This window comes from Pongo pygmaeus, chromosome 16, assembly GCF_028885625.2.
Source record: "Pongo pygmaeus isolate AG05252 chromosome 16, NHGRI_mPonPyg2-v2.0_pri, whole genome shotgun sequence".
Taxonomy (NCBI): domain Eukaryota; kingdom Metazoa; phylum Chordata; class Mammalia; order Primates; family Hominidae; genus Pongo; species Pongo pygmaeus.
In genome coordinates, this window is record NC_072389.2 from 76243950 (window position 1) to 76265590 (window position 21641).

General features: G+C 34.8%; 1 protein-coding gene across 3 annotated transcripts in view; it reads right to left on the minus strand.

The window, feature by feature from the left end:
* The window catches only part of UACA (uveal autoantigen with coiled-coil domains and ankyrin repeats), a 99039-nt gene that overhangs the window by 24721 nt on the left and 52677 nt on the right, over positions 1–21641 (minus strand). For 2 of the 3 annotated variants that reach the window (XM_063652710.1, XM_054451170.2), the window contains exons 2-9: positions 17205–17338; positions 12664–12752; positions 8945–9009; positions 8099–8156; positions 5403–5473; positions 5193–5299; positions 2621–2802; positions 1114–1151 (exon numbers count right to left, since the gene is read on the minus strand). In XM_063652710.1, coding sequence (XP_063508780.1) covers positions 1114–1151; positions 2621–2802; positions 5193–5299; positions 5403–5473; positions 8099–8156; positions 8945–9009; positions 12664–12752; positions 17205–17302 — 708 coding nt within the window. In that variant the 5' untranslated portion in view covers positions 17303–17338. Of the gene's footprint in view, positions 1–1113; positions 1152–2620; positions 2803–5192; positions 5300–5402; positions 5474–8098; positions 8157–8944; positions 9010–12663; positions 12753–17204; positions 17339–19529; positions 19962–21641 lie in introns of those variants that run through there. The other variant, XM_054451171.2, reaches the window with a different exon arrangement.

The following is a 21641-nucleotide window of genomic DNA, read 5'->3' on the forward strand; positions in this document are numbered from 1 at the left end:
TTCACTCTACTCACACTTAGGTTATATGAGGCACAGGGAAGAAGGCTGGAACAGTTGCTCCAGATGGGAAAGTGTCAACAGACATGACCCATATATGAACATATTAATTCAGATGGATTGAAAAGGAAAACAAGCTTTAATGTAACTTTCATGATAAGTGCAGCAAACCACCATGGCACATGTATACTATGTAACAAACTGGCACATTCAGCACATGTATCCCAGAACTTAAAGTAAAATTTTTTTAAAATGTAGCTTTCAGATTCAGGTGAGAGGTAGAAAAATGACACAGGATGATGATCAGAATTGCTCAAGGTACCTGATTACCTTCTCTTCAGGGTTTGCAAATGCTTAGGTTCCTCTCACTAGAGAAAAGCTGAAAGCCTGGAAGGGAACAGTCAGCAGGAGAGGAAAGCTGCCTACACTAGATTTTGAGCCACGGTACTGTAAACCAACCCTGCTTACTTTAACACAAATAGATTGGCAGAAAACATAAGACATTTCACAAACCGGGACATCAAAACAGGGTTAAATAGTAATTTAATAACAAATGTAGTGCAAAGCATGAATTATTTCACGTGTTGTTATTCCGTAAAGTCCTCAATTAAATATACACAGAAAAAAAAGACTGAAGAAGAAATAAAAACGCTAACAGTGGCATTGAAATCACAGTATATAATCAGTTTAGAACTCTGTTTTCCTCATTTCTTATTACATTGAAAGATTTTCCCATAACAGTCAATATTTTGTCCTGTTATTAAGGGAGACTGGGGGAAACTGTCTATGATCTGCCAAGCTAAAGTTCATCATTTAGCAAGTTACAATGTCTCCTACTTGAAAAAGCTGAATGCTCACGGCCCCAATCAGGAGGCTATTTCTTTCCCACTGGATACCTTCATTGAAACTGAGATCTAATTTGTCTCAAGCTAAGTGATAGTATCTTGATAGGACCTCATGATCTAAGTACCCAGAATCTACATGGGCTTGATTAACTGAGAAGAGAGATAGAACACATTTAAACTCAGAATAGTTATGCTAACTATTAACTAGTTTTACTAAGCACTTTAAACTATACAATACATATAATTATTTAAAATTAAAATTAATATCTACCTGTTGCAAAGATGGTCCTTTCTTCCAAAGTTCTCTCCCTAAGATTTAGAGAAAGAGAAACAACAAAATGGCAGGTTAACTTGGGGTAGGTATGTATTCCCTAACTATACAATTGAGTCAGTATTAAATAAATAAACTTTAGAGTTTCCTCTAAAGCTTACAACTTTTTAGTTTTATTTCTAAAACATATGCTTAAAACAATAATGACATCTCACTTTTGCCTATCAAATTAGCAAATTTTTTATAACAATATTCAAGTAGGTAAGATTAAAGACTAAGGATGGGAGGCAGGTAAAAAATGGGAAATTTATTTAGGCTGGGTATGGTGGCTCACACCTGTAATCCCAGCACTTTGGGAGGCTGGGGCAGGAGGATCACTTGAGGCTAGGAGTTCAAGACCAGTCTGGGCAACATAGCAAGACCCCATCTCTACAAAAAAAATATAAAAAATTAGCTGGCCATGGTGGTACATGCCTGTAGTCCCAGCTACTCATGAGGCTGAGGTGGGAAGACAGCCTGAGCCCAGGAGTTTGAGATTGCAGTGAGCTATGATGGCACCACTATACTCTAGGCTGGGCAACAAAGGGAGACCCCATATCTAAAAAAAAAAGGAGGGGGAGAAAATTTAAAAAGCTCCTAAATTGGAAGGCAATTTGTCAACATAGACCAAAGGCTTAAAGAAATGTGCATGCCCTGAAACTCAGTGATTCAATTTCTAGGAACTGACCCTAAAGGGTAATAAAAATATACTAAAATATTTATGCATAAGGACAGTCACAACCTTTGTGTACTAATGAATAATTATAAATAGCTTAAACACTACATGTAGAAAACTGCTTTATTAAATGAAACTTAAATAAATGGAATCTCATACACCAATAAAAATCATACTATAGAAAAAGTATTTTTGAGGGAAAGGCCTTCAAAATAGGTCACATAAAAAAGTAAGCTACAATTCAGATTTACAGGTGAATTCAATTTAATGGGAAAAGACTAGAAGGATATTTCTCAAAATGTTAACAGAGGCTCCTCAGTGGTAATGAGTGACTAACTTTATTCATTGTGCTTTTCTGTATTTTCCTGTTTTTTAAAAAAAAAAACATAAAAAATCATGGCATAGGCATTTGATAAATATCAGCTATTTTACATACATGTTTAAACAGTGATTCTTTAAAATTTTGTAAGTATAAAAAGTTGGGAGGTTCACCCCTCTTCATCAAAAAAAAAAAATTAGTAAAACACTTGTCTCTTCCTTCTCAGTTCTGAAGTTATTCCAGTGTCTTAGTGTTCACTGGATAAACTAGATTATATATGCAACACACGCTGCCTCAAAGCAAGTGACTATAATGTAAGTAAGCAAATCCATGTTGTAGAGGGAGATGAACCAATACTGTTTATCAGTAAGGAACGTTTTGCTTCTTATAAACTGTAGTTCTACTACCTAAGTCTTTTAAAAAGTGGCTCTTTGTTAATGTGGACTTTTCTAGTTACAGAAAACTGCTGATACCTTTGTTGGTATTTTCCGATGCAGTCTTCAACAAGGTTAGAATGTCCAGATTGTCACCAATTCTTGCATAGTAAGAACTATCATGGCCAAGCGCATCCAGCAAGCTTATATCAGCACCATTTTTAATTAAGACTTCTACTGCATCTCTGCAACCATATTCGCAACCTAGCATGAGGGCAGTTCTAAACGGAAAAATGGAAGAGCAAAAGACTGAGAAAACTCCAAGGAAATATTGCAGAAATATTCTGCCAGAGGCTCCCTTCTTGAAGAATAGACACTACTTTAAGAAGTCATGCCTGTTACAGATATAGATTTTACTTCATATTCATTGCATTTATAAAAACATTTGCTTTGTCTTCTATATCCTTATATCCTACCAAACCAACTTCATTTATTCCACTTCTTCAATGTCCTACAGGTAAATAATCACCACAAAAATTTTCCACAACTGATACTGTCACCCCATGCGCTCAAAACCCAACTTTTTCAGTCTCTTCATGAACTGAACCACATCATGCAAACCTCCCCTAAGAATCTCTTCTCCTCCAAGAGAAGTATCAGATTCCATTCCTGATGTTCTTGCTTAGAAGAACCTTGATTCTTCTACCTGGAGACCTTCACATCTTCAGACTACAACTAACGCCATGCAACATGGATCATTGCTTTATTCTATTGCAATAGAACCACTGGGACTCAAACATCTCACAGTACATCAGCAAATACTAATCATGCAACAAAATAATTGTCATGAAAATCTAGAAGGACCCTAGAAATTATTTTGTCTAATCTTCTATTTTTTAGGGTGGGGCTAACCAACACATAATGAAACGAAATGACATATCCTATATCTAACTCTGTCTTCAATTGTGAATATTGGATCTCTTAAGGAAACTGACTCTTGCCTTTTCTCGGCTATGTATGCTGTGTTTCTCATATTCCAGCCTTGTCCCCCAACTCCCCTGTAGTTGCTGATAAGAAATTCTGTACAAAACAGGCATTAACAAAGTTTTTGTTATTTAAAAAATGCTACATATAAAACAGGAAAAAAAGAAATGAATATAGAGTATTAGAAACTAAGGTTATAAATTATGTTGAAAACCATCTGCTATTTAGTCTATACAATATACACTGCCCTGCTTCATTGGCTTTTTGTGAACGCCCAATGAAAAAACATAGATAAAGTGCTTTGAAAAATGTTAAGAGCTATAAAAAATATAAAGCACTGTATGTAGATCAACCAGATTACCCCTCTGTGATCCTAAAATTTAATTTAATTTGATTTTTTTTTTTTTTCTTTTTTTTTTGAGACAAGAGTCTCACTCTGTTGCCAGTGCAGTGGCATGATCTCAGCTCACTGCAACCTCCGCCTCCTGGGTTCAAGTAATTCTCCTGCCTCAGCCTCCCAAGTAGCTGGGATTACAGGCACACACCACCACACCTGGCTGATTTTTGTATTTTTGGTAGAGATGTGGTTTCACCATGTTGGCCAGGCTGGTCTTGAACTCCTGACATCAAGTGATCCGCGCCCGGCTGTAAAATTTAATTTTAAAATCCAATTTTCTTCATCTTGCTTGGAATCAGATGATAGTATCCACAAAAACAAAGTAATATTAAAAAGCCACTTCTTAATCACATCATTTAATTGCTTAAGAATTTCCTCCTTTGAGATGCATAAAGAAAACAATTACAGCTATAAAATCTGACAACTAAAGACTATTTTTTATACTTTTATACTTCTAATAAACTACAAACAATAGAATACATGTTTGGAAGAATAAAATTAAGTCAAAAGAAACCAAAATTTTTACTAGTAACTACAAAAATCCCAGAAATTTTAGTTTAATTTATTGTAATACTTGAAATTAAATGGAAGCGGTGTGTTTCAGATACTTTGTGACCATAAACTTCAGAATTGTAATACAACAAGCACCATGATACATTAGACCTACAGACAGAGATAGGGAGAATTCTGGATAGAAATTATTAGAGCACACCAACTAAAATAGTATCAAATACAGAAGCAAAAATAAAGCAAGGGACCTCTGCAGTACAGAAATTGACAGGTTCAGAGTAGGAGATGGCACTGTACCCTGGCAGAGTAAGGAGAGAAAACACCTTGAGAAAATCTATACTGACACATGTCAAGTTCCACAACACTCAAGAACCACTTTACTCAAAAGATTCACTAATGAAGAAGTAACTACAGATGTACTTTTTAAATTCTTCTCCTATGTATCTTACTTGCACCCATTTCATTAAAGAGTTTTTTAAGCTTAAAACACCTGGGATATAATTCCTCTCTCCTTCAGTTCTTTGACCCAAACGTAAGGCCTAATCACTGCTTTTATTCACATTTACCCTGTCATCTTCCTCTATTTCCCTCTCCTTCTTTCTTCAGCAGACTCTGAAGAAAACTGACAAGTAGATGTTAATTCCAAGGAAAAGCAAGCCAGGGAAGGGGAGGCCCCACGGGAAAGAAAGGCCAAGTCAGAGAACAGAGCTGCTGCTTTGACTTGGCCTTTCCATCCCTGTGTATCCAGCTGGTATCTGGGAGCCATGATAAAAGAATTACCTGTTTTGTTTGTCTCTGGAATTAACATCCGCTCCTCTATCTATCAGCAGTTGACATATTGTTGGCCTACTCATCTGAGTAGCCAGAACAAGTGGTGTCCGCCCGTCCTAAGCAACAGGAAAAATAAAACAGCATTAAGACAACAGATCTCCCAAAATGTAGAAGTTAGAATACATGAGTTGAAATGAGAATAAACATAAACTAACTTACTACATCTTTGGCATTCACAGAGGCCCCATGGTCACAAAGCAGCTGTATGCTAGAAGGACAATCTGCCATTGCTTTAAGGAACAAAAGAAAATGATAAATGGTGAACATCTGTTGGTAAGACACATGGTGTTTTTCTAGGTCCATATAAGGAATAAGTTCTTCAATTTCTAAATTACCAAGCTTCACATCCTTCACTCTTAGTTTAGCACTATAAGCATACATTTTTCATCTGAAAATGGATTAGACAAGATCATATTATAAATTGTCTACAATTTATTAGGACCAAGGAATAACGTCAACCTTGTAGAAGACAAGAACACACTACTATTCTAAGGATAAGCACAGATACTAAAAATCAAAGTTAAATTTTGTACTTACAGTATATTTTTAAACATGGCTATAACTGACTTGATCCTTGAAGTGTTGGCTCAGTTTTTTTAAAGAATCATATCCATTTTTTACAGAATAGTCACAGTAAGTAAAGTATGAATCATACAATTCATATTTCTCATAAAAGCAGAGATTGCAATGTCCACCTTTATGCAAAGTAAGGTCATTTTGCTAATAATTATAAAATCACATTATGCTTCTTTAACACTATAGTTCATATTTATATTAGGAAAAATTATTGTTAAATTCATAAAGTAGGATTATGTTCACAATCCCCATGAATTTTTTAAGCCTTATGAGTTGACATAAATTATAAGCACAAAAAGTACTGACAAAGTGAGCATTCTTTTTTTATTGGTGAAATAATAGAATTAAACCAAACATGAGAAAATCAAGTAAATTTTCACTTTTCGTCTCTAATCCAGCAAATCTTTTATATAAAATGTTTAATCAGCTTTAAGAAAAAGATAAACTGAACCTGAAAACATTAATTCAGGAACTGTAAAGTTAGCGACCCTTTAGGTCCAATTATAAATGAGAATTTTAAAATGTAAAGCATAATAAATTCCAGAGTTTACACATAACTAGACCATGAAGAACCGCTTAAAGCCAAAAAGAGAAAACTGCATACCACCCAGAAATCCTGGACTTGGAGCTAGATGAAGTAAATGAGTTTGTTTATATATCCTCTCCTTTGGGAGTGTATGGGAAGTAGGGGCTTTGGAGATATTTGGAAGGCCAGAGAGTTGAACTGTAGCAGAAAATGCAGTATTTTACCAAAATTTGTTCTCCTCTTCTACTATAGAGTAGGTTTCAGAATATGACTAGTCACCTAGAGAGTTTATTTCTGAGCCTCCCTTGCAGATAAATATAGCCAATTGATTTTGCTCCTATCAGTAGAATATGAATGGAGAATAATCTACTACTTCCAAGTCTGAGCTCTAGACTTTGGGCATGTATTCCACTAGGCTCTCTCCTCCTTCCTGCTAGCTAGAATACGGCTACGACCACAACTCTGCTTCAACCTTGCAGTTAAGGAAGATACTCAGAGGTAAGTGGAGAAACAAGATAGAAAGAATTCAGTTTTAAAATGACCGTGAGTGACCTGTCAATAAATATCACTGAACAATTTTTTTAATAAGCAGCTGATATCGGAGTTCTTTTGTTATAGCAACTTAGTTTCCATCCTAGCTAATGCATCTAACTAATAAATATTAAGATTTCAATTGGTCAAGTTGTACCAGTTTTTAAAGCAGGGATAATAAAATATATGGTTAACTCACAGGGGTCATTGTGAGGCTCAAATGATAATGGAAAAATGCTTTGGAAATACAGCAATACCCTTCTATATTAAAAAAAGAAATGTATTGTGTAAGAAATTATCATACAAACAAATAAAATACAAAAAGCAAAATTTTTAAAAATTAAGGTATAAAATTTTGAAGGAAATTTGAAGTATAATATGTCTTCAGTGCAGACCACCTTAATCTACTGCATATATTCCATATACATGAAAAGAGAAAGTAGACTGTTTTTTTTCCTTTGGCCTTAAATGTAGGAATATCAGACTTAGCAAGAGGTCAGGATATCTTACATTCCAAAAATACCTAAATATATAACTTTTTTCAAAGTACTTTCTTTAAGACACCTAAAGAATAATGCAAATAAATTTAGACACACAAGTATAATAAAATCTCTAAAAATCAGTATAAATCTCTTTTAAAATATAGCACATTACAGTGATGTGAAATTCAGCACTGACATCCGTAAAGGAAAACAACTACCACCATTAATTAAGAAATTATTATGTGCCAGGCACTACTTATGATCTGATTATACTTATTAATACTACTTATTGCAGTAGTAGTATTAACTTCATTTTGCAAATGAGAAAAAAGAGGTTCAGACATGTTAATTAGGTAAACATAGTTTAAGGAAAGTCTTCTTCCCATTTCTCCAATTCCCAAAGATATGAAACACACACACACACACACACACACACACATTCTCTGTTTCTCACACACACACACACACACACACAGCTTGGAGCTCCTTGTGAGCAGGATTATAGTTTATCTACCTTTGTACCTTTAGTATCTAGCAAGCTGACTGGCCTGTAAATACTGACTGAATGAATCTTTTTTAAGTGGTATAATCTAATAAATTTCTAATTTGTGCAAATGGGTTTTTAATATTCTTTGTTTCTCCATGAATTATATAAATATCTATGTGTTAAAACCCTGAAATTAATTCAAATGACTAGACATTTTAACAAATATTTGTATCCAAGGGAAACCTCTGCTCACCTGCATCGTGAAGTGCAGTTCTTCCCTGCAGGTCTGCATGCTCAGTGGGACAATTGTACTGTTAAAGTAAAGAAAACTTAGTAAAGTAGGAGAGTTTTATTTTAAAATTAGATATCCAGACTCAGATGCTACAGCTGTTATTTAATCTTAAAATATTCCACTTATCAAAGAAGCTAAAGACTATCAGACAATCCATGAAATATTCTGACATGGAACAAATACAGTAACATTATATAACTAAATTAACAATATTTCACCAAACAGGAAACATACGGTACATTATAATGAATGGCATGAAATACAGGAAAATATGTATTGTTTGGGTTTTTTTTTCACCAAGAATTAAAACTTGAGATACTCAATCAGAAAAGCAAGTGAGTTCTGCTATGAAACTTAGTGAATATGTTTATAAAAATGTATGACTGAAATCTTTGATGGGAACTTTAGCCAACTAGTTAGAATGTTGTGGTTACCTAATTAAAAATGTAATAATATTATGTAGTATAAGTTATCTGTGTTTGTATAGAAATATACAGATCCTATGTTGTATTACTTTATCTTCCACGATAGTCTAGACAACAGAAAATTCCAACCTTCAGCTATGTCAACAGGAAGGTCAAGCCTTTGTTATTTATTTTTAATACACTGAGTTATGCAATTCACTTCCCTCAGAGTTTTTGCTCTTTATTGTTCACATTCCTTCACAAATGATGGAAAAAATATGTAAGCTCATAGTCAAAGTTAGTTTACTATTCTCTTTGATCTAAAATTCCAAAAACACATTAAAAATACATCTATGATTTGTTGTCAAAATAATAAAGCTAAAGTATTAACCACTTCCACTACCTGTAGAAGTTTTTGTAGGCACAATGCATGTCCATATTTAGCAGCCAAGTGAAGAGCATTTCTCCCTATAAAAAATTTAAGATACATGTGAAGGATTATTTTCTTCATATGTAAATTGAGGATTTTTATAGAAATATGGTTCTTTTTTTCCAAAACTAGTTGATAACATACTTAATCTGTAAGTATACTTTCAGTTTCCAAAGATGTTTCATCTAGCTTGATATTTTAGTAAGAGATGACATACGTACCAAAACAATGAAGGTAGAAAGAAAAACTAATTATACAAATCTATAACAAGCAGGAACTTTGTTGTATTCACTACTATATCCCCAGCATGTAGAACAGTACCTAAAACACAGCAGATAATTAAATACTGGCACAGACAAAAGGGAAAGGAGAGAAAGACAACAAGGAAAGAAGAGAGAGAAAGAAATACTGAGATTTCACATTACATTTCCAAATAGGCAGTGTGGACACTGAAAATTGAGAAAGTTAAGAAGCGTAAGGCATAGAAAGGGTATTCCTTAACTGATTTTTCATGCTTTGGCTACAATTCAAGGTTTATTATGTAATTGTATCTCTGAAAATCAGACAACTCGTGCAAATATAATTTGTATAAAATGTGCATTTTAAAGGAAATGCCAAAGGGGGTAGTAGGAGGAGAGGTTACCAGGTAATCTGAAAGGTTAATTCTGAATACCAGAAAAGAAACTTGTAGGAACTATTTACCTCCCAACCCTATTTTTCCTAATTATATTTCTTTATACAAACACCTCTTGGATGGTGAAAGATATAAGGATTTAACCAGGCTATTCCAACTTCTAATACTTAATGCTCTTAATTTCCCTCTAATCTCACAAACTTCTTTTCTTTTCAATTTATTCTTTTAGAGACAAGGTTTCACTCTGTCACGCAGGCTAGTGTGCAGCCTCATAGCTCAGTAGAGCCTCGAATGCCTGGGCTCAAGCAATCCTCACAGCTCAGCTTCCAGAATAACTGGGACTATAGGCTCGTGCCACCATGAGCGGCTAATTTGTTTTATTTTGTGTAGAGACAGGGTCTCACTGTATTGCCCAAACTGGTCTTGAACTCCTGGCCTCAAGCAATCCTGCTGTTTTGGTCTCCCAAAGTAATAGGATTACAAGCATGAGACATCACACTTGGCCACAAACTTCTTAAAATATAATTTGGGGGCCGGACACAGGGGCTCACATCTGTAATCCCAGCACTTTGAGAGGACTAGGCAGGTGTATTTCTTGAGCCTGGGAGTTTTGAGACCAGCCTGGGCAACATAGTGAAATCCCTTCTCTACAAAACATATAAAAGTTAGTCAGGTGTGGTAGTGTATGCCTGTAGTCCCAGCTACTCAGGAGGCTGAGGGCAGAGGATCACTTAAGCACAGGAGGTCAAGGCTGCAGTAGCCATGATTATGCCACCACACTCTAGCCTAAGTGACAGAGCGAAATCCTGTCAGAAAAAAACAAAAACAAAAACACCATAATTTGATTTCACAAGTAGACCTTTTTGCTAGAAGAGTAATTTATGTTTTATTCATCTTGGAGGGATAAATAAATTGGCTTTCAACTCTCTGGTCACTTCCATGTAGCTGACTAACCAGGTTGCAGAACAAAACATAGTGAGTCCAGGTCTTTCAGGTTTTTCAATAAGTACAGATACAATATATTCAACCACACCCAAACATCCTCTAATTACAAGTCAATCAGATGTGATCATTTCAAATTTCAATTTGCTCCTGTTCATGGACAAGTGTCCTAGAAACATTTCACATTGTGAAAAGTGACTAAAATAACTGTCATTTACATATAAAGTAAGAGACAGCATGGAGTGGAGATGGTAGGGTTAGGCACAGTGGCAACAGTACCTGGTGTTCAACAAAATGCTACAGAAACTTGGTCACATAAAAATGTCAGGTCAGGGATAAGGAGATATCAAATCTAGCCACTTGAGATACGGCAGTAAAAAATCAAGGAAACACCAGATCTAAAGCACACCAACATAAATTACAACACAGGTGCATACCTGGTAAGACCTAAGTAACAAGTATCTCAAAACTGCACTAATTTGAAATCTGGTCATTTTAAATACACTTTTATATTAAACAGCACTTAAGATAATACACGTAAAGATGTGTATTCACATTGTTCAGATATCTACATCTGGATTGTAACAGACATTATAGCAATTGAGAAAAGACCCTTGTATTCAATAAAGGACAACTCTAGGGACAAACATAATAAAACATATCAAATGAAAATATAAATAGCAGCAAAAACAAAAGACAGAAGAGTTAAACACGGTATGTTGGGGTGCAATATATGAAATAATTGCTGAGCTGGGGGAAGCATTTGAGCTTGATCTGCAACGAAAGAAAGCAGGCAGAAGTCACTAGATTAGCCACTAGGCAAAATGTCCAGAGCAGAAAGAATACAGACAAAAACAAGAAAGATACTTGTTTGAATTGGAATCCACACAATAAATAAAGTCTTAAGAGCTCTGAAGAGGTATGGTTAGTCCAAAATTTCTAAAAATAAATATTCTTCTACATCAATGGAAAGCATATATAAGCAATAAACACATTTCTTTGTTCACTCAAAGGTAGCAGATAAATTGAATTTGGTCTTCTTAGAATCTGATGTATTCTTAAGTAAAGATTTACCTCACTAATTCAATTGTGATCTGTCTCCCTCTCCCTCCCTTCCATTTCTAAACACAATGCTGGGTAACAGTAATGTATTTATTTGCTCATACATGGAATCACAGGATAAAAAATTGTAAAAACTAACAAACAAAAGCCTTTCAGTTCTGGGTCAACTCCTGTATTTAATAGAAAAACAAAGTAGAACTGCAAAGAACTAAGCTGTCAACAGTCCCAGAGAAGTGAGAATGTTTATCCTGATAGATAGAAAACTAGCATTCTCATGGAACAAAAGAGATAGTTACATTCAAATACTTAAAGGTCTACCTTTGATGTACAAACTTCTTTGATGTACAAACCTTTGTTGTAAGATTTTAAAGGACAGACAAAGGTAGAAATAAGTGTAAGCAGAAAACTGAGTGAGAAATATATTTCGATTCTCTATAAAAAATGATTTTTTATAAATATAGCTAGGCACAGAATGGGTTCCTTATGAGGCATAATGGTTAAGAATACAGATTCTGACTGCGACTTAGCTACTGAAGGGCCTTGGGCCAAGTTACTTAACAGCTCAGGGCCTCAGAACTTCTCTGAGTTCTGAGAGAATAAAATGAATAAGAATAAAATGAATGGGTAAAGTGCTTAGAAGAATAGCTATTAAATGTTATATACATGTCAGCTATTCTTGTTATTATTGTTGTCTTTGATGATAATGTTGTTATGTGGCAGTTAGTTCTCCATCACAAGAAACATCCAACCAAAAGCCAAATGGTCCCTAATGGTTCTTCAAAATCTGAGATTCTAGGATTCTGTAACACTACTAGGACCTGCACTAGAATTCAGGTCTCCAACTGCTCGTCAGTAAAGGAATCCCTTCTCCCAAACTCCCTATACTTGACCTCTCCCACAATACCTCAGAAGTAAACTCTTTCTCAACTATTTAAAAACAGAAAATTGAGGACATCTCTCTTTATATCACATTTAGGTCTGAATAAAAACGTTAGCAGTGGACAATGTTTGTTTTCGCTTTATGTTTTATAATTAACTATGGAGGCAAACATACCTGCAGTGTCGCTGGTTGTAATATCAACTCCATGTATAAGGATGGCATTCAAACACTCAAGATTCCCCTTTGAGGCCACAACGTGGAAGCTAAACAAAAAAAAAAAAATTTGTTGTGCTAAGGAAACGACCAAAGGTCACCTTAAATGTTACATTAATGTCACCCTTTATTCAACACACACACACGCACACAAACACACACACATGTTTTAAAGGCTACATTAGAACACCTATATATTTAATTAAAATTAAAAAAAGAAACCTATCTCATTTACATAAGGGGTCAATACTTCCTAGAAATACCTGCTTAGAGCCAATGAAACATACTAACGTGCAAAAGCCTTAATAAGAGAAAGTTCATACTATAATATCATTAACTCTAAAGTTTATAGCAAAAGCATTGCTGCTTGGATCTTAATAAATGCACTGAAAATTTTCTATCAGATTATTTTATTTAGTTTCAAATAGTTTCATTATTTTATTTAGTTTAGCAGAATGCTGAGGCCAAAGACAGATCCAAACACTTACCTCTTCTCTTTAGAATTATCAAACTAAACCTGACTTAGAAAAGCCTTCAAAACAACAAGCTAAACTACCCTTAAAATCACAAAAGAATCAGCGCTTTCTTGCAAAACATTACTAATTACCAACTACCAACTAATTCTTCCTTTTGTTCAAAGGCCTGGGCTTGTATGATTGGCTGAAGTTTCACATGAACAGGAATAACTGAATAAGTTTCCTACTAAGGTAAGTTAAAGTTAAAAAACTAACTTTAAGCCATCAAGTATTCAAAATGCTAGTTAACAATATTTCATTATTTATTTGGTCATCTAATATTTTATTAATCAACAAACATTATAGAAATATTTTGTGTGCAATGAGAACTGACATCCTGTAAATCTATGAATTATGCTGAGTTTAACAAAAAGAACTGCCACTGACATTGAATATTACTCTATGAATCCAAACTGGTAAATACAATAGTTGTTGGCAAAGGATGTTGAACTCAAGTAGAAATAGAACTGAGGCCTTAAGTAAGTGTAATAACCATTCTAGAGATGCCAGGAAACAAAAAATGTGAAAGTGCTCAGCAAGTGCCAGGATACAGATACACTCTTGTAGCCCACTCTCAGCAGAGGTCTTCCCTGACCACACCATTAAAATTTTTTACATTTCCCCATTCATCAAAACCTTAGTACTCCTAGTTCCCCCAATCCCTGCCTTTATTATTCTATATAGGATTTAATAATTTGTAACAGAATAAATTCATTACTTTCTTTATAGTCTATCAATCTCTTCCCACTCAACTATAAACTCAATGAAAGCAGGGATTTTTGTCTAGTTTTGCTTCCTATTACATCCCCCAAACCACTAACAGTGCCAGTCAAATGACAAACCCTCAAATATTTGAATAACTGCATGCTTGGAGACAAAATCTGAAGATAGCTTACAAATTCGTTTCCAAATATTACAAGACTCAGTCTTGCGACGCTATTAATATTACAATGGATATAAATGCAAACTATAGACAAAGCACTACCAAGTAAAGCAGGTTTGTGTACAATCCGAATTAGAAAGCTGTTTCTGGTAAAAGGAATATAGGATTCTTAAGAGTCAGGTAAGTTCTCCTTCTACTAAATTAAATCACTATAAGGCTGAGTATCTCTGCCTTATAATCTCTCTGCCACAATGAAACTGGGAATTATACTATGCAATGCACCATTAGAACCTTTTGAAGAATGCTAATTTCCTTTAGCAAAGGTAGTCTCCCAACAATCTTAGAGATATCATTGTTTAGTTGTTTGCTTGTTTTCATTTCTTAGCTCACAAAATGTGGAAGACCTCTTTCTTCAAAAGAGATCAACATTATAATGATGATGTACAAAAGGGCAGAAATCACAACAAATCTACAATGCATTAGTAATGCTGATGTGCTATAAATAGATGTGCTTTGGAAAGAAGATATATCAATCATTGAAACATGCAAATAATTGTATAGGAAATTTGAAAAATTGCTTTATAAAAAATACCATTTTGCAATTTAAAAATCAACTCTATGTTTAAAAACAAGACATGGACTTCTATAACATGTCTTGTTTTAAAAACAAGACATGGACTTCTATAACAGGAGATATATGTAACTTGGACAAATGTTACTACTGAGGACAACTAGAAAAGCTGTAAAAAATATGAGACATATGCTTAAAGGTGTCAGTGAGCTAACAAAATAGTAAAAAGTTACTAGGCCAGGATGCAAGGTAGGAAGAAGGCCCAGAGAAGTGAGCTCAGTATTTCAGGCCACTTTTTCCCTGGGAACATTTGCTGATTCCAGAGAAACAGGAGACTGAACGGCACTTTGACAGCCTTGAGGAAATGGGGAGACACAAACTGGAGTCCACTGTTCTCCAAGTAGCAATGGAATCCTTGGTGAACCTTCCCCATCTTGGATTGGGCCCTAGAAGGGCTGTACCTTAGGAGAGAGGCAAACAAAAGAAAACAGATCCTTGTGGTAACTATGGCTAGGCTTCAAATATTTTATTTTTGAAACCAAATTGAGCTCAAGAAGCACATGTTCTTTTGTCTTAAATTTAGAAATAAATTTCAAAATTAAAAACAATCATTTGAAACAAATTGTTTTTGTAATTGTAAATACAGAAAATATATTTGTAACATGTCCCACGCTTGACTAAATACAACATGCTTTAATTAAGAATACAGTTTGTGTGTGAGTAAAAAAAGGGAAATACTTTATTCTATGAATCCTAGAAAGAATTCTACTCTTGGCCGGGCGCAGTGGCTCACGCCTATAATCCCAGTACTTTGGGAGGCAGAGGTGGGCAGATCACCTGAGGTCAGGAGTCCAAGACCAGCCTGACCAACATGAAGAAACCCCGTTTCTGCTAAAAATACAAAATTAGCCAGGGGTGGTGGTGCATTCCTGTAATCCCAGCTACTCAGGAGGCTGAGGCAGGAGAATCACTTGAACCCGGGAGGCAGAGGTTGCAGTGAGCCGGGATTGCGCCATTGCACACCAGCCTGGGCAACAAGAGTGAAACTCCATCTCAAAAAAATAAAAAAATAAAAAAAAATTCTACTCTCTACGATGAAAACTTCAAGACTAACAGTCCTCAAATATTTCAAAAACTAAAGTTCACAGTTCATCAAATTACACCATTATAGCTGACTATTTAATGTCACTCAAAATTGAACCTTATATCAAGAACTCCAAACAAAAACTCAAGCCACCATTCACTCAAAACATTCAAAGTATGAATGGGCAGAACTGATTTCACTGATGTAGGTTTCACTGAAAAGTTTCATCCCAAAAAAGATTCACTTCATCTTTTAACATCTTAGCATTTGAGAAAAAAGAAACATGAAGAGTAATATCACTTTTGGATATTAAATTTTCACAATTTATACTGTGAGCCCTATAAATAGCTTAAAATTCAGTAATGGGGCAAGATTCAAAATAACCAGTGTTTCCACAGCTATCAAACTGCTACTTGATAAAAGTGAGACATTATGAACTTGAAACTTTTCCAACTTTATTGCTCTTAAAAACTACTTAATTTATAGTCCTGCTTTGTTATCTTTACTATATTTAATATATAAGCATTCCAAGGCAGTGACCCACATCACACATTAACTATTCACTTCCTAATATTCATTTCTATATTTAGTATCTGGTTTCCAGTTATAACATGCTGAATAAATTCATGCAAGTAAAGACTGAGAAGAATTTTAGGAAATGAGACTTTTCACCTCTAACTTTGAAAGGGTTCCCAGATAAAGTTTTAAATGCTATAAGTATAGAGGGTCATAACAGACACTAGATCTACCCTTTAACCCAACTGCTCCCCACCCACAACAAGAAGGAAAATAATGAAGATTTGAGACGAGGAAGGGGAGAAGACAGACACATCGTTCATAAGCATATATACAAGCCAGCAGTTCTCCTCAGTAACAAAAAAACAAAAGGGTGGGATTATTACCTGTATCTCCCTAAGCCACAGTAGTTATTCTGCGTCCTTTCTGCTCTAAGCATTCTCATTTAAGTGAATTACCCAAGTATAAAAATGGATTGGGGGTTGGGAGAAAAGACAGGGTAATTTACAGAACTCTTTGAAGACACAAAGCTTGGGTTCACATTTCAGCTCTGTGACTTTACCTGAAATAAGACCAAAGTATTTAACCTCCATAAACTTTTTCCCACTTCTTTTATCAGGCTGCTTCAAAGAGCAAATATGATAAGGAATATACAAAGGCTTATAATGAAAATGCACCAAATAACCACAGGCTGTGGTTTGCCACCGGGCCTAAACAATTCTAGACCACTGGATAGTATTCTAGTGTTCTCTCTCTAGACTGGAAATCTTTTAAATTGAGAACAATTATTAGTTTGTTTGAAAGATTTTATAGTGCAGGTTTTGGCAGAATTTCTTAATAAGTAAGTTGATAACTACAATTCACAAGTTTCATTTGTATCCCAAGACTATCCAAATTCCCTTCAGGCATGCTTTTATCATCAATAATACTTACACAGATCTGCCTTCCACATCTAGTTTGCCTGGATTGACCCCCTTTTTAGCAAGGATTGAGGACACTTTTTCTACATCCCCCCTTTCTGCTGCTTTCATCAATCGGTCATCATATTTATTCCAATCTGCTGCATGCTACAAAAAGGAAAAAAAAAAAAGTAAATATGGCATACTACATTAGTTAAGATTTTCTAAAGAAAGAAAAAAGAGAAAGGAAAGCAGTACTGCATAATACATCACTTATTTTCCAGTTGCATTCTAAATTTCCTTCTCCCTTCTGTGCTAACTTCATTAGGAGAGCAGAGTTATAAAATCTTCCCAAAACACATGATGTACAAGAAACATTTAAAATTATACTTTTGAGGGAAAGCATGTTTCTTTTGTTCTCTGCCCAGTTCTCTTTGCCTTTGAGGCAAAAAAGGAAATCAATAACTACTGAACACCTACCTTGTACCAGGCACTAAAGTCCCAATCAACCCTAGTAAACTAAAATTATCATCTTCATTTAGCAGATAAGAAAAGCCAAGGCCCCAGAGACAGTAAATGTCTTAAATGTTCAAGCCCAACCATGACTTCTATAGTTCCAAAATCAGTGTGCTTTTCCCATACCCTTTCAGATTTCAAATCACACTTTCAGATTTGGCTCTGGTTACATAGCTCCTAGGACTCTTAGATGCAGTGGAATTCTACATACATTTTAAGAAACTACCCGCCCCCCAACACAGACGTTTATTTAAAAAGTACTGTTGGAAATATATTTATGGAGGCAAATTATATATATATATACACACACACATTCTATAGAGAAAGCAATTCATTATGTTTATATATTAGAATAAAATAAAACTTTTACACAGAAAAAACTAAAAATGACAGACTCTAAAGTATTAATTGCTTAACATCTAAAAAATTAAGATTACAGGTTACTTTCATTTTCTCCCTTTTTACATTCCACATGTATTGTTTTTATAAAAAATAGATTTTTAATTTTAATAAAAATTCTGTGTATGTGTATTTAGATTAAAGGTGGGGGTTTTAAGAAGGATGTCTCATATAACATACATTTTAATCGTATCAAGGTTATCTCTAACTTTAGAGAAAATACATTCAAGGTATTCTGAAGCCAATAACCTAGATCTTTTCTCAATAAGCATAAATGTCAGAACATAGAACTAAAATACATGTTACTTAAACAGGGGAGATTTTAGGCTTTTAAAATATTATACCAATTTACTAGTAAATTCTGTGCTAAATCCAGTATTATTTCTAGAACAAAAAAAGATCTGGATATTTTTCACTTAACTTACAAAACGAATCCTATGGCCACAAATACCCTAACAAATCTGAGAAAAAAACTGAATCACCTGTATATCCTCTAAATGTTTGATCAATATAATTTTATATCTACTATTCCTTATAAACCAAAAAAGAAAAGTAAAAAAAAAAACACCATCACTAATTTTCTTGTTAAACAAGTAATGTAAAATTAAATACTTGATGTAGAAAATGAATATGAAAACTGAATATGAAAAAAAGACAAATACATTAAAATTTTAACTCACTTCTGAAATTTAATATTTTAATGGAACCTGGTTCAAGTACCTACACAGATTTTAGAATTGTCTCTAAATTACTTAAATTTAGTGATGAACCCACTTCCTCCTAACTTCAAAAGTTTAAACTGCCAACTATGAGTACAGAATAACCCTACCTATGGGCTCCAAGTCTAAGCTACATTTTACGCATCACCTTTCTTAAGCTTTAAAACAAAAACAAAACAGTTTACTGACTTGGGGAGTGGTCGTGGACATAAGCTTACAAGACATTGTGTTTTCAAATGCCTAAAGGATTAAATCACGTTTAACACACAAATGCTTGTTCTAGATTTGATTAGTCTATCCTTACAATTAAAACAATCTCCAGTTTATTTCCAGGTAAACTTGCTGGTGGAAAAAAGAGCCATTTAAATCACCACAAAGTTGTAAAAATCCAAAAATAAGGCTTTCTTTAAAGATAATTAAATGTGATTAAAGTCTCACATTATCATATGATTTTCAGTTCTACACCAAGTACCATTTTCAGCTCTGATTCACTGTCAGTTAACAGTAACACTGTACAATTATTAAGATTTTATCATGTGCTTTTTAAACCCAGAGAAAGAAAGAACTTTTGTTTCCTATTACTAACCCCAATCTGCTAATCAACTAAATCAAGAAGAAAATAATAAAGCAAACCAAATTAATAAAACAGTAGTGCATTTTAAAAGAACAATTTCAGAAAGTCTAACCAAGAATCTTTTGTTACACTAGACTACTGGGATACCTACTCTGTTCTTAGGAGCACAAGAAAACCAACAGTTCATCATAGACAGGATTTAGTTTCTTGTTGCTAATGGCAAACTACTTTGCATTAAGTTACAAATCTCTGTAAGCTCACAAAGCAAACTCTCAGACAAACTCCTGACAAGTGACTCAGTCCCTCACATGCTGTGCTACACTTAGCTTGGATCTCTAACGATATTTTCTTCGTCTTCAGGATCCTTCTCCGCCTTCATAACGCTCGAATATTATCTTCCTTGCAATGCAGAACTTGATTAAGAGCAGCCCCAAGTCAGGTACAGTAACTCTACCTATTTCTTATTCTTTAGAAGCTAGCTATCTTTCAAAGTTGTCCCTTTGAGGGACCCCACTGGAAAACTTGAACAGCACTCTGCATCCTGCTGCCTCAACACTGCAACACAGACGCTGCAGTGCATGATAAAACTGTCCACATCCGAATTGTCCGGTAAACAGCGTGGAGCCTGTCTCCCATTGGTTGAACTCTATTTTAGATTCCATAGGACTTGACAGCTGAATGATAGAAAGGAGCAGCTAAGAATATATTGAAAATGCATGCTTTTCCTCTGAGTAATAAATTTCAGGTCTACTGGGGAAAATGACTCAAACATATTGTAAAACATGCTTATTATATAAAAACAAATTGTGTGACATAATGACAACATTTTAAGAGACAAATTTGGTTATTCCACAGAACAATATTTAAAACCAGTTTCAGTCTTAGGATCATCTAACATGAAGTTATAATAGCCCTGAAAACAGAATATAAAATTCTATTTTAAGCAAACGTGTCACATTTTAATTTAAGGAAACACACACACAGTAACACTTTCAAATTTTCTCCATTTTATTTTGTAACCCTATCAGTCTCTCTGCATACAACCAGGTTTCAGCTTACAACTGCTGCCAGTCTGTCTCCTAGCATGCTAAATGAGAAGAGCCAGAGGCACTGCCAAAACATTAAATAGAATACATCGTGATGAATACTTTTCAACAAATTTTAAATTTAACTCAGTACTTTTAGTTTCCAAGCTTAGCACCCTGCCTAATATGACAAGTAAATATTTTATTAGTGAAAAGTCAAATTACCTGGATTCACTGGATTAAAAAAAAAACTGGTTAAACACTAAATGAGGCAAATACACATTAGACAACGAGCTAGACTATTTAAAAAATCTCCATTTGGGGACAAAGCAGATAACTTCTCTGCATTCTCTACGATAGCATACTTGTATCAACATTTCTTACATTACCAAGACCGGTGCAAATTCAGGGTGGGTTTTTTGTGGTTGTTGTTGTTGTTGTTTTTTAACCATGTTCTCATTACCACAATAGCATGAGAATAATTTACACTTCCTCTAAAAAGACACATTTGTGAAAATTGTTTCATGGGAATGCAAAACATTCCAACACAAGTGTTTACAGGAAGGAGGTAGCTGCTATATTATAGATCATGCTGCCAGTTAAAAATTCTGCTATGTACTTCCACAAGAAATCTGTTTCCTACTAACTTTACAACATTAGGCCCATATTCTAATTATAAAATATATAAGGGTCATATACCATATCTTATTTTTGAAACAATGATTGTTTTTTCCCCCAAACCACGAGATATCACAATGGATTCATTTGGCTAAACCCAGAGACTCCACCCAGTCTATGTCAGCGTTCTTCTGAGGAAATCTGTGATAGAACTCAGACCTTGTCCTTTGGGTAACAAAGCAAGCACATTATTTCTAGAAATAGGACAGCAAAGGCAAAGCAAGAGGGAAAACAGTAACAAATAACTAAAGCCATATAAGTAGCTGCCCATGCTCAGGAGATAGGATTGTGTGTCCTAGTATTATGGATGTCCTGAGCTGCCTGCCACCTCCCCAGCCTCTGTGGCTTAAACTTCTGTGCCTGCTCTCACACCTTCCTTCATAGCTATTTCCCAAGAGCCCTAGGCAAATTCCCACCTTTGCTGTCCCCTGTACCTATAAGGTTCTTCCCTCCCCTACTTTCAGGTTCTTCTCCAATGTCACTTCCTCAGAGAGGGCTTCTCAGACCTCTGCATCTAAACGGGCCCACTCTACCCCACCACTCTTTATCCTTGCGCCCTG